Source organism: Ammodytes marinus (genome assembly GCF_949987685.1).
Source record: "Ammodytes marinus genome assembly, chromosome: 11".
Taxonomy (NCBI): domain Eukaryota; kingdom Metazoa; phylum Chordata; class Actinopteri; order Uranoscopiformes; family Ammodytidae; genus Ammodytes; species Ammodytes marinus.
In genome coordinates, this window is record NC_137215.1 from 20,814,802 (window position 1) to 20,841,939 (window position 27,138).

The 27,138-nt window shown below is 43.0% G+C and overlaps 3 protein-coding genes across 5 annotated transcripts in view; 1 reads left to right on the top strand and 2 right to left on the bottom strand.

Moving 5' to 3' along the window:
• The window catches only part of LOC307257807 (striatin-like), a 32,663-nt gene extending 28,425 nt beyond the window's left edge, over positions 1-4,238 (bottom strand). Inside the window, exon 1 of the mRNA XM_080037146.1 lies at positions 3,934-4,238. Within this exon, the coding sequence (XP_079893272.1) occupies positions 3,934-4,146 (213 nt within the window). The 5' untranslated portion in view covers positions 4,147-4,238. The remainder of the gene's footprint in view (positions 1-3,933) is intronic.
• Positions 4,239-4,556: 318 nt separating this feature from the next.
• On the bottom strand, positions 4,557-23,719 carry heatr5b (HEAT repeat containing 5B). Of its 3 annotated transcripts, none has more exons than XM_080037392.1 (36): positions 23,687-23,719; positions 23,017-23,255; positions 22,687-22,898; positions 21,894-22,002; positions 21,609-21,758; positions 20,906-21,077; positions 20,644-20,801; positions 20,087-20,336; positions 18,341-18,496; positions 17,527-17,777; positions 16,926-17,037; positions 16,682-16,834; positions 16,482-16,581; positions 16,220-16,329; positions 15,961-16,124; positions 15,658-15,833; positions 15,414-15,519; positions 15,105-15,295; positions 14,724-14,883; positions 14,292-14,481; positions 13,866-14,035; positions 13,624-13,771; positions 13,342-13,527; positions 12,823-13,074; positions 11,901-12,082; positions 11,750-11,818; positions 10,906-11,085; positions 10,576-10,816; positions 10,229-10,465; positions 9,730-9,857; positions 8,397-8,541; positions 7,505-7,777; positions 6,917-7,141; positions 6,643-6,794; positions 6,270-6,483; positions 4,557-5,727 (listed from the first exon to the last, which is right to left on the bottom strand). In XM_080037392.1, exons 2-36 carry the CDS (start codon positions 23,140-23,142, stop codon positions 5,420-5,422), a joined length of 6,156 nt encoding a protein of 2,051 aa, XP_079893518.1. In that variant the 5' UTR covers positions 23,143-23,255; positions 23,687-23,719; the 3' UTR covers positions 4,557-5,419. The 3 variants fall into 3 exon arrangements, with proteins under 3 accessions (XP_079893518.1, XP_079893516.1, XP_079893517.1); XM_080037390.1 differs by having other exon boundaries at positions 20,042-20,336; XM_080037391.1 differs by lacking the exon at positions 23,687-23,719 and adding an exon at positions 23,382-23,397 and having other exon boundaries at positions 20,042-20,336.
• Positions 23,720-23,964: 245 nt separating this feature from the next.
• On the top strand, positions 23,965-26,926 carry gpatch11 (G patch domain containing 11). Its single transcript, XM_080037235.1, has 8 exons — positions 23,965-24,110; positions 24,639-24,868; positions 24,956-24,997; positions 25,104-25,224; positions 25,321-25,411; positions 25,527-25,673; positions 26,283-26,364; positions 26,458-26,926. Exons 1-8 carry the CDS (start codon positions 24,061-24,063, stop codon positions 26,511-26,513), a joined length of 819 nt encoding a protein of 272 aa, XP_079893361.1. The 5' UTR covers positions 23,965-24,060; the 3' UTR covers positions 26,514-26,926.
• The last annotated feature ends 212 nt before the right edge of the window (positions 26,927-27,138 follow it).

Here is a 27,138-nt window from a genome sequence, read left to right on the forward strand (position 1 = left end):
CAGTTCAACACAGTGAATTTTTCTTTCACTGTTATGTATGACATACATATCTGCAGCTGTGTAACTCAATTCAGTACAGGATAATTATTACCAACTGACCTCTAGTCATTTGTAGTAACTGCGGAGGTCGTCTGGGAACTGAATCCTGTGTGAATTGGCCATGTCTGTAATTTGCTAAGTCAAAATTCCAGGGGCACTCGTGGTATTGTGGTTAAAGCTCCCCCCATACAGACTCAGTCATCGGAAGCAGCAAACAACGGGTTCGAATCAGGCTCGTGGTTGTTTTCTGCATGTCATTCCCCTCTCTACTACATTTCATCTCTCTCTCCAAACTGTCTAATAAAATTCCACCGCAAATGACCTACCATTTTTCGCTAAAACACAGATGTGATATTATTAGTCTTTTGCTAATCGACATGTCCATGATTTGGCGGGTCTCATATAATTCTCTCAAGGTTTTTGCATGCTGTGGTCCTTTTAATGCCTCTTACTAGAGGAATGGAGCCCTACCTACACCATAACCACCATAGGCTAGGGCTATCATTTGCAGAAAGAGCGAGCTGAAATCTATCACAAGAGGGAAACCTCAAAAAATTATGAGATGGTTGACATGCATTGCAGCATGCAGTATCTAAGTAACCTTCTTCCATTTTTCAACAGGCGCAACATTTTAGCATACTAGCTATCATATCCAGGACAATGTCAGTATTCCAGTGTAAAGCTGCCACACGAAACTCAAGATGTGGGGAGTGGGGGATTTCTAAGTCACATGAGGTCACCAGGTAATACTAATCCAGTGTGAATAGTGAACTGAATTACTACACTGCACACCTACGCAATGCGTGTTGGAAGTCCATGGCACCATGCTGTGTATACATTGCTAATGAAGAATAAATAGACTCAACTGGTTTGTTGCCACTGAGCATACTAAACCCACCCATCCTCCCGTATCAGTGCCAATATCAAGTTAGTGCTCAGTTCATTCGTCAAATTATCATTTGGGTGTGGCACCGAAAATGTATTCTGATAATCAATTGAGATTATCAAAATTGATTAAAGCTAGAACAATATTTACAACAGTTTTAATAAGTAATTATTTAAGTGTTTTTGTAGGCGAAAAATCCAGTTCCTGCTTCTGATATATGAATTTGGAGATTTCCCCTTGGAAACGTGACCTTTTTCAACATTTCATAGATGAGACTGTTAATCAATGATTTTATAATGAATCATCACTATAGCAAATTTTCCTTGAAAAGAAAAAAAAAAGCCTTCGATTATTCTAGCATCTCACATATATTTGCTATCTGCTTGATACACAATTGTAATTTGAATATCTTTTAAACAAACAAGCAATGCGAAATCCTTTAAAAGGCCATTTCCACTATCATTGTTAGAATAAAGAGCTAATTAATTGACTGAATTAAAATAATCATTGCTTACAGGGCAGCCCTCATCACTTTCACATCATCAATAGAAGCTGGAGCTGTAACCTATCACTGGTTAAGCAAATCAGCTTGACTGAGTCGATCAATTGATTAATCGATGACAACACAACCGGACACTAATCATGAATGACAGCGGGGCCACGCATTCGACGGATAGGACACAGGACAAGTCAGGCATGTACAGTCAGTGCAGTTCCTGTGCCGCTCCAGACGAGAGGAGTGGCTCTGAGCATGACCTAACAAGGCTGGCTGGACCACATTCCTACAAGCACTGGGGTTCGCCTTCCTCCCAAACAGACACAGATTCAACTGTCTTCAATTCAATGTCTAGGCAAACAACAAGAAAAAAGGGAGGGGAGTATTCCCTGGGTTGTGAAATTCACTTTATGCATATTCTTAATGGGCTTTAAGTTGAAACATGTATGCAACCTTACCAAAAGCATGCAGAACACGATGTCAGTTTTGATTCCGTGATTCAAACACAAGTGTTTGGGCCCTGATGCAGGGCACTATGAGCAGTGTGTTGTTGCATAATGCTGAACATACAGTAGCTGCTGCTGCACTGTATCTTCCATTAGGGCTCTGTGCCCACTAGAACTTTTTCATTATTCATACGTGTCTATTTACGTTCCGTTAAATGACTTTCTTTCTACCTCGTTTTCCTCAGCCCGGTTGGTTCCTTCGCCGAGAGCTTACACATGAATTCCTTCTATGGGTAAAATAACTGGACTGTAATATGTTTGATATACATAAAGTACATCCCTCAAGGACACAGCAAGGTTACTTCCTGTGTTGATATTCATATCACTATTGCTCCTGTAGCAGTTTAAAGTGTAACCTGCAGTTCAAATTATGTTCAAAGCATCAACCAGACTCACACATAGGATCAGGTGCAACAAAAACAAGAACTCAAATTGAGCGCGCACGCAGCATTTTGCCGCCACAAACAAACCACCCAATAAGCCATTTAGCCACCTCACTGTGCTGCTTTGCCGCAGTTGCTGCTGTGGCGCTGATAAGCTTGCTTCATGACAGCAAACAGGAAGCTCAATGCACGGGCCAGATGAGTCAAAACCCCACTACAGAGCAGGGTTTACGTCACTGGTCTAAAAACAATGCAGTGTCTCCCTCGCGTCTCTTTGTTAGCCGAGGTCAGACTGTGGATGGCGCTGCCTGCTGTTAAAAAGTCAGGGTTGGTTCTTGCTCGTTATCCAGCAACTATGTGGGGGACATAGTTGCTGGATAACGAGCAAGAACCAACCCTGACAAGTGGGTCAAAATGACGGACAGAAAAAAACCTGATTGGGAATGGAGACTCAAGTTGCACAATAAAAAGCATCAGCAACAATGCCCTACTTAAATCCAGGATAAATGGTCTGGCACATGGTGCCCGTCCGAAGTCATTTCCTCTGCTGTAGACACTTGTGATAGTGTCATGATGATAGATAGCTTCTATCTCAATTTAGGATCAGCTAAAGACACAAACACACCGGTGGTAGATAAAAATATCATAACATTAGTCCTGACAAGCAAATCATGCAATCCAATAGGGAATAATGATCAACTGCTATTCGCTTCCAATGTTTGATGGTACATCCAAAATAAAAATCTACTTGGTCTGAAAATCAACTACAATAACAAGGATTTTAGAGTGAACTATTTTGTCTTGATTTTATGCAAGACATTGACTTTACAGTTTAGGCTAACCAAACATTGAGCATCATAGTTTATTTTCTGGCTCACAAAAGAAAAACCTGACTGCCTCATCAGGAAAGGGTCAGATGTAGGCTACCATCAAGAAAGTAGACAAATGAATTATACCAATTGAACGCACTATGACCTTTATATTACTTAAGGCAGATTGCGTTTTTCATGTTTTCTACAGTGGTGGCTGTGACATGGCAGCTAGCCCCACTCACTCCACACAATAAAGCAGTCTCTCCTGTGTTTTGTATGCAGTCTGTCCACACTGACAGCTCTTAATATATCAAAACACATCAGTTACTTCATGTCCTCCGCGTAATTTTGTTTTCTCTTTTTCATTTGGATTTAAAGATAAAGTTCCAATAAGATCAAGGCGGGTGCTAAATACACTAAGCTATGAGTATCTATGCAGGCAGCCGCTGTGTGTTCCTACACAGTCTCTGCACTACACATTAACTACTTTGCTAGTAAATGTAGCTATCAGTGGCTGGTTAACTGTGACCTAATTTTTCTATAAGCTCACTTCAGCCTCTCGCCCCAGTCCCTAAAAGCTGGAACGTTAAGTGGTTGCAGTCAAAACAGAGGTCGCAAACATTCGTCGTGAATTCGGGTCAGGGGGGCGCTGCAGCTCCTTTAGCTCCTGAGCTAATGCTAAAGAGCTAGCCTGGTAACCAGAACAATCAAACACAGAAACTCAACGCGAGTTACCAGAAAGGAGCAGCTCTATGCCACGGTACTGCCACTTAAAAGTGGTCGTGTATACATAACATGTGGTGGTTTTTACCTGTAATTCGGCCCGCTCCACCTCCCATTGTGCTCTCTCGACTTCGAAACGGGCCCATTCGTGCTGCAGGAAGTGCAAGATCCCCGGGATACTGTACTGCGCCCGAGCCGCCTCCCCAGCGTCGCCATCGGGCAGCGGTCCTTTCCCACCGCCGGCTAAAACCGAGTTGTTATTGTTGTTGAAGAACACGCCGGGCCCCGCCTGTTCGTCCATGGCCGGGCTCGGTTGAAAGGTCTGTCCGTTGTGTCGCTGTGTCAAGGCGCTCAACGGAAGGGCAGAAACGTATATCGGCTGCTCTCAGTCTCCTCGGCTCGAGGGAATGAACTCACTTTCTGACAGCTAGCTGTCATTGGATGACGTCAGTAACTCTGGCCACGCCCACATCGTGTTGGCAGGGGGGGGGGGGGGGGGGCGCTCAATTCGGGTACCTAGACTCCCCGGAGGGCCAAGACTCTGCTTTTGTTTCTATTTTTCATTTTATTTAATGTACTCTACCAGAAATGTATAATCAGCTGCACATTCTGTCACAGATCTAGGATCGAATTGTGTTCAACCATTGGCTAAAAATGTGTAACAACCTCTATGGTAACCACCATACAGGCAACAACAGCACAGAGTCAGGCCCGAGGACATAAGAACTTTATTCACATTTCAAATAAAATGAGAGTGGAATATTTTCTACTGTTAATGTCATGATTACACATACAAATGGATCAAAAATCAGTCATGAGCAATACATTTGTATGATATGCAGCACACATATTAAATGATACTATTCTCCCATTTATCAGCAAAACAATTATCCATCTGTGAGAATTACAATTGCTGTCTAAAAAACATTTGAAAATGTGATGCTTTAAATATTCAAGGGGTTCTCGGAAAAATCTCATTGCGGGCTCTAAATAATTATCAAACAAAAAAATCTCAGTTATGTTTAAGAACATGTAGAAGGAATGTTTACAGCATAACACTTTTTCAATAAAAGAAAGAACCACGAGTAACAATCAGCAGACCCCAAGGCCATACAATAAACCATATACATTTAATAACATCTATGATTGTGAGTGTAAAGGAAAGTAATAACTGCCATGTTCATGTCGGTGCCAAATTACAGACTGGCACAGTAACTTTTGTATAGTATGACCATACAAAGATCAGGAAAAAGGAGCCTACCAAAAAAAAGTACTTTATGTCCCTTTACAAATGTGCATCCAATACGCGAGTGATACATTCACACAATCAAAATTTCCTACAGATTTTAAAGTGAGCTTTTTTTGTGAACATTCAAAGGCTTTATAATGATATTTACATAGTTGCCTTCTTGACTTCAAGAAGAGTTCTCAAACATCAATTGCAAAGAGATGAGCTGCAGAATAAATAAATACGCTTAAGGAACTTTAGTCGAGACAGACATGACACGGTGCTCTGCCAACAGCAGACAACATTAAATTAGGCTGTGAGGGTGTACAGTGCATTGTCGGAGAGTTCAGAAGAAACTTGTCTTGAGTTTAATGGTCGGTGCGGTCTGCACAGTCGGCTGAGCTTGCCTGGCTGCTGCTTTGGCTCTGTTGCTGGCCTGGTTGGCTCGTATAGCAGATTCCAGACGGATTTTAAGCTCAGGTGCTGCACTAATTACTGTCTTGAAGGCGGCTGGATAGAGGGGGCCAATTCGCATTAAGTTCTGAAGTGCAAAATCATGCAGGCTATTGGAGACTTGGGTCGCGGAGGAGATGGCGTTTTCATCCAAAAGGTAGGAGATGAGAGTTGGTACGAGAAGAGCCAGCAACTGCACCCCTGCCAAACACAAAAAAACGAGGAGACATTGAACAAAGATTCTCACTAACAAGAGCAGGACCAGATGTGTGAAGCAATGCTAAAAATCAGACAGCCTCTTACCCCTTTATAGAAACAGTTTGAACACCAAAACTAGAATAAAATGTAATACATCACGGTTTAATATATATACCCACAAATATGCAATCTGTCAACATCTTTATAGCATACTAAGTTTTCAGTGCAGCTTTACAAATGATATGTAAACAAAACAAAACAGAAACAGGTTATTTAGGAAACAAAGTACTACATGTATATTTTGAATACATAATATAGCATATTATATAAAACAGCATCATGTTCAAATCAATAGTAAAACTAACAACAAACCAGTGCAAGGATTGTAAATTCAGTGTTTAATGTTCCATTGCTCTGGTCTTTGAAGGGCACACATTTAAAGGCCCTGAGCTAAATCCTTCAAAGACCTACTTTAAGGGAGATAAACACTCTTCTGGAACAAATATGCTTCTTTATTAGGTCCATTAGGCAAAAGGCAAACTTACGGTTCTGCTCCTCGCCCATGCCGACCAGATTCTCCAGGACCCTGATGCCCTCCTGCACAGCCTGCAGCTCTGCAGCAGTCCCCGGCCGACTGCGCTCCACTGCCTTCAGCTTCTCCACCATGAGCGGAGCCAGAGCGTGGATGTAGGGAGTGGACAGGGCGCGGCTGGAGTGCTGAAACACTGACAACAGCAGCTGGTAACACCGTGCCTGAACCTGTGGGTGAAAAAAACAAGCATTTTAACTTGGCTGCACACACACACACACCCGGAAAGCCTAATTGACATTATTGGACATTGAAAAAATGTGTCGACTGTCCAGGTTGAGATTGTCATATGCGAGTTGCGTTGTGTATGAAAACATCAGGTGCTTTACCCAGGGATCACTAGAGTTGAGGGCGTTTCGGAAGCGGTCCATGCAGCCCTTCTGAAGGACGGTCACTCCAACCAGTTCATCACTGGCAGACAGCAGGAAGAGTGTGATAGCTGTCAACATACTGACCTCGTCCATGTCGGGCCTGGACTCATCTACAGAAATACACAAACATGTAGGCATTTGTCAATTAATGATGATGTCATACAATTTTCTTGACCCTGCATGGAGTTGCCAGAAGTCATGCTCAAACATGTATGTGTGTGTATTTGCTTACCTGGCTGCGAGTGTTCTAGTACAGATGCCAGGCTGCTCCTCACCAGGTCGGTCCACTGTGTCTGTGTGCTCTCTGCCCGGGCCAGGGGGGAGGTGATGATGGTCTTGATGGCCTGCAGGGCAGCTGACACAGGCACAGGCACCGAGCCGTCTGCAGTCTTAACCGCAGTTTCCTTCAGCACACCCGTGAGTAGGAAGAGCACCGTCGGTAGGATGGTCATGCTTCCTGTAAAGGCAAAAGAAAAAGAAAAAATTAGCTTTCAGTGGTGAAAGCATGCTTAGATTCATAGTCAGGCTTAATCTCACACCAATGCATATAGCAGTTAATACCAACTGATCGTCGACAGGCCCTCATTTATCATTCGCATACACAAACCTACACAATAAGCAGGCTAGTAGTTCTGAATAAAACATCACAGTTGGAACAAATGCTACCGATCTGAACAGTGTTTGTACAGATGTGTTTGTGTGTGTGTGTGTGTGTGTGTGTGTGTGTGTGTGTGTGTGTGTGTGTGTGTGTGTGTGTGTGTGTGTCCTTTTTTCATATGATGCATGTTGTGTGTTTATTGCAGTTTGCCTCGGGCCTCACCAGCAGGAGAGCAGAGCGAGGGCAGCTCTGCCAGGATGGAGAGTGTGTTTGCCACCAGGCGCGCACTATGGTCGGGTAGTCTCTGAGGCCTGAGTGGCACATGGCTGGGTGACTCCCTCACACGTGTATTAAGCTGCGGTAGGTGGCGGACCAGGATGAACACCAGCAGCTCCATGGCTGCAAACACCAGAGACCTGCCAGGGACCAGCTCCCCCGTGTCTCCTCCTTCCCCTGGGAGGGGCTCACAGTCTTTCTCGCCTTCTTCCTCTTTGCCTACACAGAACACAGATTTGCAGTACGGACAGGTAGCGAATTGTGAGGAGATATTCACAGATTTTTAGATAAAAGTGTTTTGGCAACAAGCATTCTATAGAATCGCTGACTCTACCTTTAATATTTATTTAACACTCCTCTGGTCTGTCCTCGTTCAAATGAAGCAGCTTTAATAATAATAATAATAATAATAATAATAATAATAATAATAATAATAATGGACTGGATTTATATAGCGCTTTATTCCCTAAGGACTCAAAGCGCTTACAGGGTTCCAGGTTCCATTCATTCACACACAGTCATACCGGTGGTGGTAAACTACGATAGTAGCCACAGCTGCCCTGGGGCTGACTGACGGAAGTGTGGCTGCCATTCTGCGCCAACAGCCCCTCCGACCAACACCTCAAACATACAGCAGTCATACACATTCACACGAGGCAAGGTGGGTGAAGTGTCTTGCCCAAGGACACAACGACACAGGTGGCCGGGCGGGGATCGAACCGCCAACCCTTGGATCATTGGCCAACCCGCTCTACCAACTGAGCCACGGTGAGTTCAAGCGTAAGGTGTTGTAATGTGAAAACAAAGGCCGAGCCTGTGGAATGTGGTTGTTTCTCACCCTTGCTGGCCCTCTGCCGCTGCAGGTGGTCCAGTGCAGCCCTGATGGTCTCCTGTACCACAGCAGTGACCTGGAGCTGGACAGCAGGGGGATCCCGGGTCAACAGCAGCCTGTGGAGCACGTTCAGGAGCTCCACTGCCAAAAGCTGCAGAAGAAATAACATTGACAACAATGCCACTGTGAAACACTGGGAATGTGAACGCTGATATTCAAAATGCCTGACACATAGTACATCTCTTCCCGCTCATTGCCAACAGCTACACAAGCAAGCTGTTTATTATTAAGTGAAAAGTAAGGTTATGTACAAGATTTTTCTCAAAATTAGATTTAAAATTCTGACAAAAAAATATGATTATGTTATATTATTTATTTAAATGCCTTTCATACTATATGTGTTGAAGGAAATTTAAGAACAAACCTTTTTTGCTATTTAAAGAACAGAACAGAAAATCCTTATTCATTTCTGAAACGGGCCAGAAGCGAGGATGATCTCCACTACCCTCCAACGCACACACACATATTATGTGGTTCTAGTCTGTGTGACCAGAGACTGATATGACTGTGTGGCAGCAGCAGAGAGACTCATGCTGTGTCCCAATTTAAAAGGGCAGGATCCTCTTAAGGCAACACTTCTAGACTAAATACGTCATGGGGCTGTCCCAATTCAGAAAAGCAGCTGAGAAACACAACACTTTTTTTCCTGAGTTTGTAGGACACAACCAATGTATCCTTTGAAGCCCTCAGGATCCCATTGTCCATTGTTTGGCCGTCAGTTGTTTAATGGAGTGTCCTTGTCACCTCGTCAAGTCAGTAAATATCAAGAGACCCTGTCGTATTTACCAGATAATTGGACTTGAGGTGGTGATCAGTCACTGGTAAATATATCACATGAACTAGACCAACTAGACCAACTAATAACAGAGGCCATGCATCAAAACACTCAGTTTCTTATATACTTGGTTAAAGCAGTCAGTCCAAAAAAGCAAATGAAAAAACTCTATTTCCTAAAATGCAGATAGATATAGCTAAATAGGGGGGCGCTCGTGGTGTAGTGGTTTGAACGCTCACCCACAAAGGCTTAGTAATAAGAAGCAGCAGACCTCTGCATGTCATTCCCCTCTCTACCCCATTTCACCTCTGTCCCTCCGAACTGTCTAATAAATCCAATCTTTTTTTAAATGCCCCAAAAAATCTTAAAAAATTAAATATAGCTGCATATTCACAAATATCTTTTTAGAAAGATTATATTGAATAATTAATGTGTTTTAAACTATTCTAATTACGGCATAGTGGCAACAAATCTCCCTCACAATTGTGACTTGTAATTCTTTACCTGGTCCTCTGCGATGTGGGTCTTAGCGCATGGAGATTCTAGCAGAGTGTACAGGGCATGCAGGCAGGACATCACATGCTCAATGGGCTCCTCCGGCCGGGGGAAGCAAAGAAACTCTATACTGACACCTGAGAGACGGAACACAGAAATGCACTTAGGGTGTGTTCACGCTGGACTCTTTTCTTGCCAACCACCACCCTTTAACTGAAGGCAGATGCTAGTGGGATGCATGAATGTTCTGCAAACAGTAAGCAGTGGCTGTGTAAAAAGTGTTCAAAGACAATTGTATAATTTGGGATAGGTTAAAGTTTTCAGAAAAATACATATATAACAATTAAAATAGGTGAAGGACTGGTGTCTCTGTTCAAACATAATCTTTCCTCTTTAAATACCTATGTGCTAAAAATAACGTAAAGATACATCAGTATAGAATCTCATTGAAGTATAAAAACAATGAAAACGTATAACTATATACCACAAACAATCTCTGTCTCTTTACCCAGCATCAGATGCATCCTGTCTTTGACCGACTCCTCAGAGGTCTTTGTGTTGGTGAAGGCCCCTTGAGTAATGGCCGGAGCCTTGGAGGGGGCTGAGGTGACATCTTCTTTCTCTTCACCTTCTCCGAACCCAGTGCTGCTCAGCCACAGGGCTACAGCATGCAGGACGGGGGCCCACGAGCTGCGATAGTGGAGCCTTGCTGTGTCTATAGTCTCTGGAGTATAGAAAGCTCCACCTAAAAAAAACAGAAGCAAAATAATGAGACCTGTTTAGACCAATACATTGCTTTGAAACGTGATTTGATCATATTCTGCATAATATGGTAGTAAAGAATCTGCTGTGTACCCTCAGGGGGCAGCTGACTTGAGAACTCAGCAGGCAGAGTGAGCAGGGCGTAGTCTCGCAGCATGGCCAGCCACAGGCGGCTCAGAGACGGCAGCTCCGGCTGAACCAAAGTGATGAGGCTGTCGGGCGGAAGCACGTTGGCGCTACGATCGTCCTCATCCTCGTCCTCGTCTACAGTTTGGACTGGTTTGGCCGGCTTAGACTCCGCCTCTTTCTTGATCTTCATCGCCATCACATATACCTAAGAAGAAAAGCCGGTATGTATACTGTAAGTACATCATTAGAACAAACCCAGGAGAACAGTGCTCTGATCAGGGTCTTTGGCCTCACCTCGGCCCATGCCTTAAGCACAGCCAGTTTCTCCATGGTGGTGGCGCTCTCGCTGTACAGCTGACTGGATGAGCCCTTCCCAGCCTGCACCTTGTCCAGCGACGACACCAGCAGATTGTGGACACGCCGCAAGTCATTGAGGTCACTGACTACGCCGCTACCGATCCAGGTACTACACACCTGTGGTCACATCGAAGGGTCAAGGTAATAAACGGTAAAAGTTATTGAACATTTACAGCCTACATGGCCTTTTGGCTACCATTTTTTGGGGTAAAAAAAAAACACGACATTACATAATGGTGCACTCAAGGTTGATTACCCATTGAAGGAGGTAGAGGTGTGAAAGAACAGCTATTAATAAAAAGGACCTACATGTTAGGGCTGTATTAGTGGAGCAGACATTTGTTATTTTATTAACCAATGAAGACCTAAGCCTTCCTGAAAAAGTTTTGTAAAAATACTGCTGACGTGCACGTTCGTTATTTTACAGTCACTCATTCTTTACATCAGTGAAATTGGTCAAAGAGCATTGAGCCAGAAAATGTGACAGCTGGGTTCTTAGGGGATGTTGATTAAGTGTGTGCATTGGTAATTAACTGCTGCTGCAGTAGCATTGTTACAAAAGCCTCTAACAGCTTCAATATTTGTATATAAATATTTAAGGGCTGTTCCTGAGGAAGACAGTTTGAACAGAACTGGCTGCTAGGTGTTAAAAGTATCTCATTTTATCATCATTTTTTCAGTCTAGACCTCAAATGGAGCTAATGACATCAAATGGTAAGTAACCAAATGAGCTGGTAAAACCTTTCTTCTAACTGTCCATAAACAAGGCAGGGGACCTCACCTGGCATGCCTTAGCAGTTATGTCAGACGGTGTATCAGGTGAAAAGGCAGGTCTGAGGGCAGCTCCCACCTAAGTGCACACATGTACATGATTGATCACTTTTCCAACTTTTTTCACAATTCATTTTGCAGCTTGAGGTAATTTGACTCACGTTGGCCTGGTATTGTTCCAGGATTACGTGTCCTGGGAACTCGGGCTCTGGTACGGAAGCAAACTTTTTAATGATGTCCTCCAGGGCTTGCAGGCCCGCCATCCTAAGCTGGTTACTGTGGTCTGTGGCCGCCATGAAGGCCATGCGGATGAGGTCAGACAAATGGAGCACCAACTGATCTCCTGGAAGGAAAGGGAGGAAAAATAAGGATTGTGTAGTAAGGGAATAAAAAACACATGCATAACCTTAGTAAGAAATCTTTGACCGAAATGAACAGCAACATATAATATATATAAAATCTAGAACAGATTTTTGTTTTTTTCATCATTTCCCAGTTGCCATTTTGTTTATTGATGATGGGTAGCACGTCAGCAAGAAGATAACATTGTAGAGTCCTCAAAGGCCTTGTGTTTGCTTTTTAACACCTTCCCCTTAGTGAGAATGAATAAACAGATTAAAGAAGAAGAGATGATGAAACACAGATGGACACAGAATCACAATTCTTCAAAGTTTCAACGTTTGCTTTCAGGGACTCAAAGGAAACTGGATATCGACCTTGAGGCTGAGGTTTAATTGAGTTTCCGCTGAAGGGCGCCCTTCAAAGGATTAGCTGTACTAATGCGAACCAACCTTCCACTCAATTCCAGTCACTAAAGAACACTGCTATAGCTTCTTCCAGAGCAGCACAATCACCACAGTGTGCCATTATGTTCTAAGCCTGTTAGAATGCTTCCTTATTTTGGAAGGTGCTTATGTAAATACTTGTCACATTGAAAGAAAATCCCTCCCACATTTAGCTTGTTCATCTCTAGCTTTATCCCATCTCTCTGTACATAGAAGCACATGAATGAGCTTTTTCTTAGGCAGCTCATTCTTGAACTGGCATCAGCCTCTCTGTTCTGGCAGTCTTGATGAATGGTACCTTTGGGGTTCTTGGCTTGAGCGGAGCGGGCAGCTGCCAGGTCAAAATGCGCCTTGTCGTTCTCACACAGCAGAATGATGCGGCACAAGCAGTCGGCGGCAAATACCCGCGTCACCCAGCGCGGCGCCACAGACGGCTTGGACTTGTCGTCTTCCCCCAGGCCTGTGAACATGGTGTCGTCGTCCATCTCGTCTTTTTTCTCCGAGTCTTCCTCATCCCTTTCCACCTCGAACACAACGGGTGCTGGTACATCTGAAAGAGGAGAGGAAACACTTATAATACTATAGGGCTATAACAAAAGAAATTACTGTCCACTTCATTGCTTATGTTTGCTTTACCAGATAGAAATGGCTGATAGTGACGTGAACATTTAACAGGATACTCGGCAGTAGAGATAAACTTGACATAGTTTTACTCTGTGATGCTTACTTTGATCTACTTTGTTTGTTCAGCCCTTTTTTTTTTACTGAGAAACAGGAAATGGTCAGGTGTCAGTCGTGTTTGGCTTTGTAGATTTACCTTTTGTCGTTGTTGCCGCCAGGACGTCCTTGCAGAGTTTCAGCCAATGAGAGAGCTTCTCCACGGCAAGAGAGGACAGCATGTGGCCCAGTGTGTCGTGGATATCAGAACACAGCTTTCTGTCTGTCTCTCGGTCCAGCATGCCAAACAGAACTCCCTCCAGGCCCGTCTCTGTGATGTTCAGATCTAAACAAGGGACAGAGTAAACACGGTTAGAATCACAGCGTCTCACTGAAGGATTTGAACTGAACAGACTGCTTTAGGCTCACGACGTGTACTCACTGATTGTAGTGTGGTCTTTTCCGTCCCCTGCCCTCTTGGCCAGGCTCATGGCATACTCACAGACCTCTGCGGCCTCTCTCTGAGCGAGCTGTCTGAGGCAGGCCACGGCAGCGCGACGCAGCAACAGGTGAGAGCTGCACAGGTGCACCTGCAGGGGGTCCCATTAGCACAGCAGGAAATTAGGATTAAGAAATCAAAACAAATTATAACTACCGTGCTGTCTGACACTGATTATGGCTTACACAGAGACATGGCACCAGGCTGGACAGGTTGACGTGGCGTGGAGCGAACATGTGCAGCTGCTGCAAACATGAGATGGCAGCCGCCTGCACCAGGGAGTCGGAGTGGTCCTGCATTATAGCACAACCCACCAGGCAGGACGAGCGGATGGTGGAGATAGTGGCTCCATTTCCTAGAAAACAAAATGCAACAGAATTTTAGGCACTTAAGAGGATACACAGTTTGTCTTCCAAGTCTGCATGAATACTTTAGCCCGTGCACGAATAATATAGCAAGTAGTAGTGGTTTAAAAATTGACTACACTGTCACCTGCTGGATGGGAAAGGGAATACTACATGTTCAAAGCTTAGAAGAAAAAGAGTCATATGAGGGTCACTGAAATACATTTCAGTATTTCAGTTTTTCTTCCCTTTTTCTGCTGAAGTTACCCTGTAATTCTGGTCCCACGGTGGTGATGAGAGCTCCCAGGCAGCGGCCCAAACACTGGTGCACCTCTGTGTGAGACGGAGGCACAGTGAGGAGCAGGGTGAGGACCAGGGACAGTGTGGGCTCCACGTAGCCTCTGTACATGGGACCACTGGAATCCACAATCAGAGCCAGAGAGTGCAGAGCCCATGTCTGATATTTAAAAAAAAACAGAGAGAAAATATGTGAATTCATATATGTGAAAAACACAAATGATAAAATCAAGGCAAGTTGTTTTTGAAAAAAAAAAATATATAGAAAATAATCAACCCATTCATCAATATTTAATCGAATTTAGATGAAGAAAAACTGCACTGCAGACTACTTATTACAACTACAATTAGATTTTTCTTTAAATGAAAAAAAATATATTCCTTGTGAGTAATTCACTGTACCTGGACCTCATGAGAGGAACCATCCTGGGCCAGAGCCAATAAGATGCTGACACTGGTCTTTAAGTGCTGGCCTGAGCCAATCCCTCCAACATATCGATGCAGACAGCCCAGAGCCAGTGAATGGCCCGTCCTTGATACTACATCACGAGCTGACTTCAGTCTGGAAATAAAGGAGGAAGAAATATAATCAGCACATGATTTAAGCCAAGGATGTAGAGTTAAGCTAAATTAATTTTGAGGACAAACAAAGACTTGAACATTTATCTTCCTGAAAACATCTTTGACCGCCAATAAAATATTAAAAAGCTTTTTACTCTTAACATGAGAAATAATAGAAAAGAGACTAAACAAGAAGAAAAAGCACAGCTACGAAAGGCTTACTTGTCAAAGCTGGTCTGAGCCATTCTGGCGATGAAGGTAGCCTCTCCCACCACCTGAGCCATCCTGCCCAGAGCTTCTCCTGCAGCACAGCGCAGGATGGGGTTAGGATTGTCCAACGCTCCCATCACCAGGGCCAGGGCCGACTTACGCACCTCCTCAGGACCCAGAGTACTCTTGTTTTCAGCCAAGCCCTTCAGGATGAAAGGAAAAGAGACATTATTCCTCATTGTATGGATTACCTGAATTATACAACATGACATTCCCGTCATAAGAAGATACAAAGCAAATTTACGAAGCAAGTTTTCTCACCTTGAGGGCACTAAGCACTGCAGTGAAGATGTTGAGTTGGACTGCCTGCTGTCGAACTCCTTTGGCCTGCTTTATACACTCTGCAAAGTGGTCTAGCATCTGCAGCCTGGATCAAATATAAAGGCATGTAGAATGTATCACCAACAAGCATGTCACAAAGGAAACAGTAAATATATGTACAAAATAATAAGAGATAAGACAATGTTGCAACTATTAAAACCATTTCAACAACTAAATCCCTCACCTGTGTTTAAAGGAGACATGGGGGAAAACCACACCGAAAAGAGCCACCGAAGCATCGATGACCGACACACCCAAAGGGAGAGGCCCTGGGATGGCCTCGCCTACCGGGATACGCAGGTAGATGGAGGAGGGATCGTGTTCCAGAGCCCCGCTGCCAGAGGCACTGTTGGGCTGCAGCTGTTTATAAACGATCACACAGTAGGGTCCACAGTTACCAATATGTGAGAAAATAACAAATAATGTACGTAATTATAGATAGTTATTACAAATCATTATGAGAATCTTAATAGACCATTTTGCTCACCTGGTCCTCTATTGACTTGTGATCCGTCTCTTGTAGCCAGGAGCCCATGAGCACACTGTCGTCATAGTGACAGAGAGAGCGCAGCAGGGAGGTGGTAGTGTTGGCCGAGTTGTCAGTCAAAGTGAACTCTGCCACCAGCTCCCTCAGGAGGGCGTTAAAGCTGCCTACACATAAACAACAACACATCTGACTTTAAAACACCCTCCATGAATGTTCTTCATCTTCTTTGCAAAAGAGAGTGCAAATGCGACTGCGTTACCTTCATAGGTCTTGGGAGGCAACAGAGCCAGGATGTCGTACAACCTGAGCCTCACCATCGCCGCACTCGCTTTCAGATGAGCACCATGGACCTTAATGATGGCAGGGACACTGAGAAAAAGAAGAAAACGTTACAGTCATTTGATAAGTAATCTTAAAACAATGACAGAAATGTAGGATATTGTTAATGAATTAACTGCATGTACGAAAATCCTGCAACAGAGACAAAAATATCTCCGTCTTTCTGTTGTCTATACACTCACTGAGACATCATGGTCATGGCACATTCAATGGGAGTCATCAGTCTGCGGATCACATCTTCCGTAAGCAGCTCGGGACAGTGGGCCACGAAGCTACGCATTGCTACAGAATAGAAGAAACGGGAGGGTTGAACAGAGCTGTGTCTGCTAACATCACAGAGCATGTGCAGGTGTATACAGGGGTGAAGGTGTGTTTGTTTTACCACACAGTGCCCCGGCTCGGCCCTCCAGGGTGACCTGCCAGGTGAAGGCGTCTCCTCTGGCCTTTTCTGCCTCCAGCTCCTTCTGGGAGCGAGGGAACACGTTCCTCCACAGCAGCAGCATCTTGGGAAGGTGATAGCGCACGAGGGAGGGGCCTGGGCACAAACACAATACGGTGGCAACCTTGTTAGTGAGGAGTAGGGAGACAGCGCTGTCGACAAATCGAAGTCAAGAAAGATGACTCACCCAGAGTCATGAGGGCACCCAGCAGCAGCCACCCAGCCTGTGTGCGCTGCAGGGAAAGCCGACTATTCTGAGCAGCCGTCCGTAAGAGGTCTTCAGCTATGCTCACCACCAACTGAGAGAAATGAACACAAGCAATTTAACTTTTAAATTGTAAAAATCCATATATGATATCAAAGTTGGATGTCTCAATAAACATTTACAAAAATCTGATTGAAAATAAATATTCATAAATATTATAAAACTTAGTTTAAAAAAAAATGTTTTACTGTCTAAACCATTTGACAGGACTGTGTGGGCATGGCCCTATCAAATAGTCTCCATGGCAACAGTCAGGACCTTCAAGTAGAGAACTTAAATGACAATATATTTAATTGATTGATGTGATGAGGATTGATAAACATGCCTAACTCTTTTCAGATGCTTACTATCATTTAACTCACTCCCAAAATGACGTAGTTAGAAGGATGATGAGGATTTGGGTTTACAGTGGCTTTAAATCCATACAGGGCAATCGATGAGGCTGGCACAGAATATCAAGACCGACATGACAGTTATACAAGAGGAGCAGCCAGTAAGATTTCACTGTAACCCCACCACACACCTTGCCCTTGGAGTGGGGGATACCCAGCGGACACTGGTGGACGCCTCCCAGCAGAGCGGCCATGGCGAAGCTGTAGCCGCTGACAGCCTCGGGGGAACTCTTCAGGTTGTTGATTCTCTCTGCACAGCGGTCCAGCAGTGGGGTCAGCTGATAGGGTAGCGCCACGGCAACACAGCGCAAGCACCACGCAGCCGCCAAACGGGCCGCCATGCTCGGATGCAGCAGCACCGAGGTCACAGTTTCAAGAAGTCCTGGGGAAGAGGAGATGGAATATGTTTAGATTTGTGATTGGACCCAGTCTAAATTGATTTCTTCACAACAATAGAGTATGAGTGAGTAGTGCTTAATGTATTTCAGTCACTAGAGAGGCAGCTTATATTCTGTTTAAAGGTGGAGTCAGCGATTCCAGAGGGGGCTCGTTGTCAAATAAATTTGTCAAAGTCAGGGTGTATCTTCTCACGATCCGCTACCTGTACATACTGTGTGCGTGGAAAAGAAATGCAATGTTAATACACAGCCTAAGCTCTGTAAAGGTGCATGTTGCTAGCTTTGGTGTGCCCCCTTTGTTTACATATCCTGTTACAGAGCCTAGGCTGTGTTATGACACCTGATTTTCTTTTCAGCACGCACACACAGTATGGACAGGTAGCGGAATGTGAGGAGATATTCACTAATTTTGACAAAAAGTGCTTTTGTCAACAAGTGTTCTCCAGAATCGCTAAATCCACCTTTGATGGATACTCTAGTGTATTTCATCCATGAAATCCCAGCATGTGTTTAATGAAACTTGAGGGGAAAGTTGTGTGTGTCTCACCGATAGAAGGCTCCTGGATGAGGGGTGAAGCTGTGGCACTCAAGCTCTGAACCAGACTTCCCAGCTCTTTCAGGGCACACACCATAACATGCTGACTGGCGGAGACGTCAGCCGCCCCGGCCTTGTTCTCTCCACTGATGTCATTCACAACGGCCTCTGGAAGCAAACGTGGCAGAGACGGAGAGAAACCAAACGAGGAGGGTTTGTCAGGACTTAAACTAGATCACAACCCCTTATAAATAGGATAATACTGTAGGTTACTAATTCAGAATGTGTGCAGCATTGATGGATAAGGTGACCTGTGCTGAATTGCAAATTAGATAGATTTTTTCCCCAACAATAAGGCACTTTTTTTTGTCCAATTTATATAAATGAATTATAGCACTGACATACTATATAATGACCTAATTGTCCGGCTACTAGTCCATTTGTCCATGTACTGCTGTCAAACATCCTTTTTTGCAAATTTTTGGAAACTACAGCAATAGAAATCTTCAGAAGCACTGAGGAGCACGCTGCCACAAACACAGAGCTCTGAGGGTTGAATTCCATACAAAAAAGGAAGGTACTATATTGGAAACAGTGGTGGTCATAGTTGAATTGAAGGATAATTGTGACAAAAGAGAAAACTTAATCTGGATTTTTAAAAATATTGCTGATTATCTTTTATCAAGCAATTCAATCCTCAGAGTTCTTAATAGGCCACAGTAAAGACAGATCATATAAAAAAAGGAAAAAGGGGATTTTAATGATTTTTGGGGAGAGATTTAAAAAGCTGCCTCGTGAACTGTGGGAGTGTGAAGTTGTTCCTCACAAACCGACCACAGAATCCAGAGGGGGGAACTTAGACCGAGAGATCCCACTTCCATCATGGCTCCGGCAAAACGTGATATTTTTTAGCAAAGATTTGTTCACAAAGTCTAATTCCAAGAAGTCTCACAGATCCAGCTGGTTGGAAAAGCTACAAGCAGCAGGTAAAGTCAGGTGAAGTGAAGAGAAAAAGCCTAAGACCATGACATTCAATATATATATATATATTTTATTTCTTAACATCAGTATGAACATGTTTGACATAGTTTACACCCATTTAAAAGGTTGCAAAGCAAATCAGAGTAAGAATCATCCCTTTTGAATGACATAAATGGGATTCTAAAAATGATCGGTGTGTTGTTTTAAGGCAGAAAAAAGGGACATTTGAAGGAACTGAAATCAATAAAAACTAAATGATGGACAAACTTGCAAATACTATGTCTTGTTGCTGCGGGGGGGAAATGGCTTGTTCCTACTGCGTCTGTGAATTTAGTGGCACATGCATTTTTCTTTTTTGCTGGTGTCAGCCAGATGTCAACAGCCAGAAAGAGTAATGTTATATGCTCTTTGGGGATTGTAATACAATAAGGCAAACAGTCATGGAGGATATGCAATAATGCAAGCATGGGTAGTTTGTTAATGCTGAGCTGGCAATGGATAATGTATCTGACGATGTGATGCTACTGCTTGTGGTATAAAAGAAATGTAAGGAAGAGGAAAGCAAGTCACAAAGAAGCAAGGGCAGAAAGCAAGAAGGAGAGCAGAAATAGGGAAAGCCATCTCCACACACAGCAAAAGACAAAAAACGAGAAAAACTAAGCCATGCATGCAAGTATTTTAAAAACTGAATGAAGGGTGAATTAAAAGTGATAATGATGGTTGAGTACTTACTCTGTAATGCTCTGAACCGTGACATTTCCCCCCCATCCTCCTTACCCACAGCCCTCATTTGCTTGCTGATGGCTTGGCAGAGTTCTTTGCCGGCTGCGATTTGGGCTTTCTCTCCGAGCAGGCCCCCGAGGGTGGCGCGCAGCATGAAGGACACGCAGCGGCGCGAGTACACGGCCTCCACGTGCGTCTGCGTGGCCCTCGGGTGAGACACCAGGTCCAACACGTGGGACAGGAACGTGGCAAAGTTACGCTCCAGCCACTGACCGCCAAGTGTGGTCACAAACACAACGTAGGCCTGGGGAAGATGAAGAAAGGGTCATGTGTGAAGCGGCTGAATCGGAAAAACGCAAGCTCAAATTATTTTGGCTGAGAATTTTTAATTTCATTAAACATTGATCTGATAGGGACAGATGCTATCACATAGAAACCTGAACAAAAAATCTGCAATGTACACAGCATCACAGCATTTAAAGTTACTGCTATTTTCCAATCCCCGTCCCTAGAAGGGCTTTTAAACAATCATAAAAAAAACACATCCACATACATAAAAACATACAGCACATACATATAAAAAAAAGCATACAAGGCACAATTAGCCTCACCTGCGTGACGCCCACCCGCACCTCCCTGCTGACGGAGCCTCCCCCCTTCAACATCTCCCCTCCGCTCTTCAGGAAGCCAGATCCACCACGCAGAAAACCAGTGGCCATTAGCTCAAGAACCTCCTCCAGAGTGGCCCGCTTCACATTCTGACGCATCACTAAAGGAAAACACATTGAGATCGGGAAGATATTTGTTAGCCAGTACACAAAACACGAAAGGAGCCCAATACAAACTACAAACATTATCAACTATGTAACCTACCAGCTGCTTGTTTGGGCATCAAGGCTGTAGCCATGACTGTCCCCAGCAGTTTAGCCACTGCCACACGAACACCATAGTTAGATCCTTCCAGGGCTTTGTAACACAAAGTGGCCACGTTCTCCAGCTCTGTGGTCCACATGAATACTGCCTCATTCTGCAGCTCCAACAGGCACTGATCAGACAGCAAGAATACAGATGGAGGCCGGTTAGTAACATTTACATTATGCTATGCAGGAAACATCACATATACTATAGGCATACAGAGATGCATACAAACGACATGGATGCTCTTTTTTTTTAAATCGAGTTGCAATATCCTGGGGACAAAACTTGTAGCATATAATACAAATTATAGAAATATTTCATGTTTTAGAAAAAGGAAATTGTCTGGAGGCTTGGATTTCGACAAAGGAATTTTTGGAGCAAAGTTTGATTTTGAGAGAAAAAGGTTGAATATTACACTGCTACACTACTACTACTACTACTACTACTACTACTACTACTACTACTACTACTACTACTACTACTACTACTACTACTGCTACTACTGCAGTGTCAGCTCTCTGCATTGTATCCAAGTCCACCAGAGCAAGGAACCTTCACAAACATTAAGCAGCATGAGACAGGACAATAATGTCAGCAATTACTAAATCTAATATGCTTATTTATTTTTAACAGCATTAGACATTTTTCCAAGACCAACCTTCGCTACCGCACAGCGTACGGCCATGGACCTGTCTGTGAGTAGAGAGCGGGCATTCTTGTAGATATCTCTGTGACATGAAGCCGCAGCCCCACCCAGTCCACTGAGCACCTTCTGCAGACTGAGAAGGATCTCCCCTCTGCCTTGGGACTACATCAACAAAGTAAAATGTCACATAGTTATTCATTATTTTTATTATATCCTGAAATACAATTCTAACACATCACTGCTATCAAAGGAAGAGTGTGTTCCATTACCCAATTGTTGTACTATTGAAAGTCCTACCTCTGCACTCTTTAATGCCTTCAAAAGATTATTAATGGTGTCTGGAAAGTGGCTTCCCAGCATCCGGCCCATTTTATCATAAAATGCTCCGACACAAGCCACGGCAGCGCTGCAATGACACGCAATGCAATAATCAGATGAGAACTTATTTTATCAATCATTGGAATGAACATATTAAAATTAATATATAATGTATGATTATATCTTTAAATTTAACTGCCAGAACGTCTGTGGGGGTTTCTATAATATTCCATAAAATATTCACGTTTATCAAATAAAACTCACCTTGAGAACATCTATACAGGCTTTGATTTTATGAATGATTAATGATAATGGCATAATAGAATGTGTCAGGAAAAAGCTCCGAACACATTATTGTCTACACTGAAACACTGTAGGAGTAGCACAGTGGCTTAAGGGTTAGCAAAGACGTTGTGACCGCTGTGTGAACCAACACAGGCAAGTTTGTAAGAATGAGTAAAACCCTGCAGCTCAGCAATGATGGACAACTCTCTGATTCCATTAATACCAGCGAGAAGCACAGAATAATATCTGCTCATGTTCACTTAATCCCCATCCTTTAAACATGTTGCAGATTAACATTTGGCTTAACTGCTAATACCCTTGACGGTGGGCCTAAAGTATATGAGCAAAACTCTGAAAGCAGTGTTGTTGAACAGCTTTTATCTTAATTGAAATGTATAAGATCAAGCAGAATGTGTACATAGGTAGTTACTCTATTAGACAAATAGCCAATGAAAATACACAGTGCTGCGATGGAGGGGGATCTTACAGTTTTGTCGGCAGGTACGCAGGTGTGTCATCCTTGCTTTTGATGATCTCGTTGCATTTATCCAGGGTCTGGAAAACGGTGAAGGTGTCGCCGATGCTGTAGAGGGTAGCGAGGTTTTTGGCCAGCAGCTTTCTGGTGGGCGGACCGGGGGCACTGCTGATCAGTCCCGTCAGCTGTTCCACCAGCTTCTTCTGCTTCTCCTTCACATCCACCTGCCATTCAAAAACACACACAGGAGCAGAGTCACCAACAGCCTCCAAATGACAGCCCCATACAGAGAGAGAAAATATACAACAACCAAAACAATGCTGCAGAGATCTGAATAGTCACCCTATTCGCTGCCACAAGCACTTTGTCCAAGAAGCGGAGCCATTCGAAGATGAAGACAGGCCTCTTTGCCTCTGTGATCTGGGCCAAGGCATCTTCATTGAGCAGCAGACTGTGAGCCAGCTCCATGGCGACGACCTCTTAACACAGTGCTGTAAACCCCCCTCCTCAATGCAATGTTATACTGGTCAGTAGATGTCTCTTATCTGATAGTCGCCCTTTCATCCAATCAGATTATCCCCCTAAAAAGCATTAAAACAGCACTGGAGTTAGGAATTGAGGACATTTGCTGTTCATGCTATGACTCCATTAGCTTTCTGCAAGAGACAAACGTTATTTTGAAGTCGGAGCTTTGTGTTTTAACCAACCCGTGCTTATTCGTCGTATACAACGCAGCAAATCAAAATGTCAAAGCTCGCTAGCGGTGACACTTTCCTGCTCTGTGTTGACAGCTGTTGCCTCCAGCTGTTGACAGGCGAGCTGGTTAGCAGCCTAAAGCTAGCTGGTTCCTCCTTTAAACCGAGTAAAACTCCGGCTATACGTACACACACACACACACACAAAGCTTCAGCTTTCTATCGACATCTCAAAAACATTCAAATGTTTAAATACACCTCAGCAACAACACCTTCCTGAAATATGGGACGCATTTAACAACATTATTCGTCCCTACCTGTGTTTCGACAGCGAAGGATGAATGACGACGGGCATCGGAGGTGTTGCATTAAAGTTTGCCCGATGTGAAACGTAAGGAAATAATGCGCAGATAATAATGATTCAACGTATTTAACAGGAATGGTTTCGCACTATGTTTTGATTTAATTTTATTTTGAAGTTGTCTCTATGCACTCAAAATAATTAACGTGTTAATTGACGAAAATGACACACCGGAACTCTACACTGAAATTGTACACCTTGTAGCGAGTCGGAGTGTGTCTGTGGACGGAACAAACATCAGTGAAGCAAATACAAACGCACAGCCGGAGGATGGATTAAGCGCAGTAGCTGTTTTTTTTCTACATTTATTCCCCACTTTGCGCAGTCATAATGTCCGATGAGGAAGAGGACTACATGTCGGATGCGTTTCTCAGTAAACTGTAAGCGTTTTTTGTGTCTACTGTTAGTATTTAAACGTCGTTACTTATTGTTTTGGTCCTGTGGTGTGCAATACAGTGTGTGCAGTCCTACAGAACTCCAAGGTTCTTGATCCTCAAACAGTCTTGAACCCTTTAAATGCTATTAAAATATCTTTAAATCAAAATGTAGCAGTGGACGGCGTTTGATTCCAGCCTGTATGGCCCTTTGCTGCACGTAATATATTGTTTCAACATGTGAAGTAGACAATTTCAAAAAGAAATCAACAAAAAATATTGGGCAAAATTGGCCAACCCAAAGTAATTGATGTTGTCGTATTTTTCTACAGTTTAGTTTATTGTAAAATTGGTCTTTACTTTCATTCAGAATGTCATTAAAAAGATCTCGAAAATTCTGAAATATAACTTGCCTATAAAGCTGTAGGAGCCCAGAGCTAAAGGGAAAGCAGTTGTGAAAAATAGAAGTTAACATTTACAGTCATTGTTTTCCGAATCCCAACAACGTTGTCTGTGCTCCTCTGCATCTAACAGACAAGATGTGAAACCAGGTGTGAGCATGCCGAGGCGGGCTAAAGAGGCAATAAAGAAGGAGATACAGATAAAGGAGACAAACGTCAGGAACCGTCAGAAGACCTTCAAGGAGCAGCAGGACGAAAGCAGAGAGGCCGCTTTACAAAACACCATCAGCAATGAGAACAACAAGGGATTTGCACTCCTGCAGAAAATGGGTTATAAAGCCGGTCAAGGCCTTGGGAAGCAGGGCAAGTGTTTTTTTAACTGAAACATCTTTCTTCCTTTTTTTTTGCATCTGCTGCGTATATTACTGATCATTTCCTTTGCCTCTTCAGGAGCAGGAAGGGTGGATCCAATTCCTCTAAATATCAAACTGGGTAGGCATGGGTATATTTTGTAACATTAAAATGCATTTAGTAACACCATTTGAAATGTAAATGATCGCTCACTGTGTTTATGTCCTTTTCTTTGTATAAAAATCAGACAGAGGCGGCATTGGAATGGAGGAAGTGAGGAAAAGAAAAGCTCAGGAGGAACTTGAACATTATAGGCAGAAATCTCGAGCCAAACAGCAGAACGATACCAAATCACTGCAAGATTTTAGGTGAAGTTTGAAACCATTATCACCTACTGTGATTTGAAAAAATTATTAAAAAAAAGTTTCCTTTGTGTGAAATGTTTTTGTTTTTTATCCTTCCAGGTCAAGAGTGAGGACGGAGAGAGAGGAGCGAAAGATCGAAGGAGACCTACGAAGGAGTCAGCGAGCCTGTGAACAGCTTGACAGTCAGAAGGTTGGTGGAGTTAAGAAAGACAAAAGATATTTCCACAATGTATCTTATATCAGTATAGAAACAGCACCTGTGGGCTTGTCTGTGTGTGAATCCTTTGACTGAACTGTGTTTTCAGGCCATCACTGTCCCCAGGGAAGACTGGTACTGGCCTAAAGCAGAGACTGATGACGACGAGGAAGATGGGCTTAAGGAGGAGGAGGACGAAGAAGAGCAGGAGGAGAAAGAGGAGGAGGAGGAGAAGGAGGAGATTGTGGAATTAACTGTTAGTATTCGGTATACCTTGTTTATTAAATTATATAATGGTGAATTTTTATACATAAACAAAAATCCAATTTGTTTTCACATACACTTTAAGTATTATTTCATCATTTTGTTGCGAATACTTGTTGCATGTTCTGTGTATGGTACATAGTTATGTAATATACTATCCTATACTGGCATATGGTGCATTTAAAGTGTATTTGAGTGACCTCCAAAAAAGCACTATATAAATACCATCAATTATTAATAGCATTTAGTGAGGCCAAGCCCAAGCTTTAGGCCCCGAGATGCTATACTCCTGACGCACCTTTTTCCGGTATTGATGAATGAAAGTCTGAGTCTTTCTTGCAGTTAAAAACATTTGTTTAGTTTATTTTCACTTTATTTAGCTACACACCTTAAAACCAACATACAAACATAGACCCTGACGCAACTTGGGTTGTGTGTGGTCAAAAACTGTTTCTAAGTCCGGGTCGCAACTGTGGAACCAAAGATTGGTTCCTACTTTATACAAGAGAGCTAATTGGCTCTTACATTATTATTAAATAAGTAAATCTCCAAAGATACTGTGAATAATCCAGTGTATTTGACATTTACCTCTTTGTTACAGACCTTTGACAAACTACAAATTCTGACATCTTATTTGAGAGGAGTCCATTTTTACTGCATATGGTGTGGGACCACCTATAATGGTAAGAGTGATGACAAGTTGGGTTTATTTGTTTGATGTTTTTATTGCCTTTGCTGATATAATTATGCATTTTCTTTATTTATGCTTTTCACAGATGAAGAGGACTTGTGCTCTAATTGTCCCGGAGACACAGCAGTCGACCATGAATGAACCTGAAAAGAATGAAGCGCTCTAGTTCACTGTGGGAAATGTTGAAAGTTACACATATTTTGAGCCTGGAAACATTTTACTGCTAAGTGTGTGCAGACAGAATTTCCCAAATTTGAAACACGCTCACCAATCTTAGCTGTTTTAGGAAGTTGAGGCAGTTATAAGAGGAATTTTTGATGATCATCCTGTGTGTCTGCTGTTCGTCTCTTGAAGGACATACTTCTTTAGCAGTTTGTGGTGGCTGTCTTAAAGTTTTTCTTTACAATAAGAAATCCCGGAAATTTAAGATACCTATTTTTAAGTGTTTATTTTTAAGATGTGATGTTTCAAGGGTAATTGCATAACCTCTTTTTTGATTAATTTAATGATTTAAGAATTGTACTTTGTTACCTTATATTATTTACAATAAATTACTCTGGGGTTGATTTACTAACCGATATTGCCATTTCTGCCTTTGTGTGTATGTGATGTGCAGCTTGTATGGGTCTAAAAAATATTTTAATATCCTCTGGGGTCAGCACATGATTTCAATATCCTACAATGTATTTCCCCCTCCCAAGAATATTGATATTTCTCATCTCTTTATATGTGTAATGTCTTACCACCACACACATTAACTGTTACC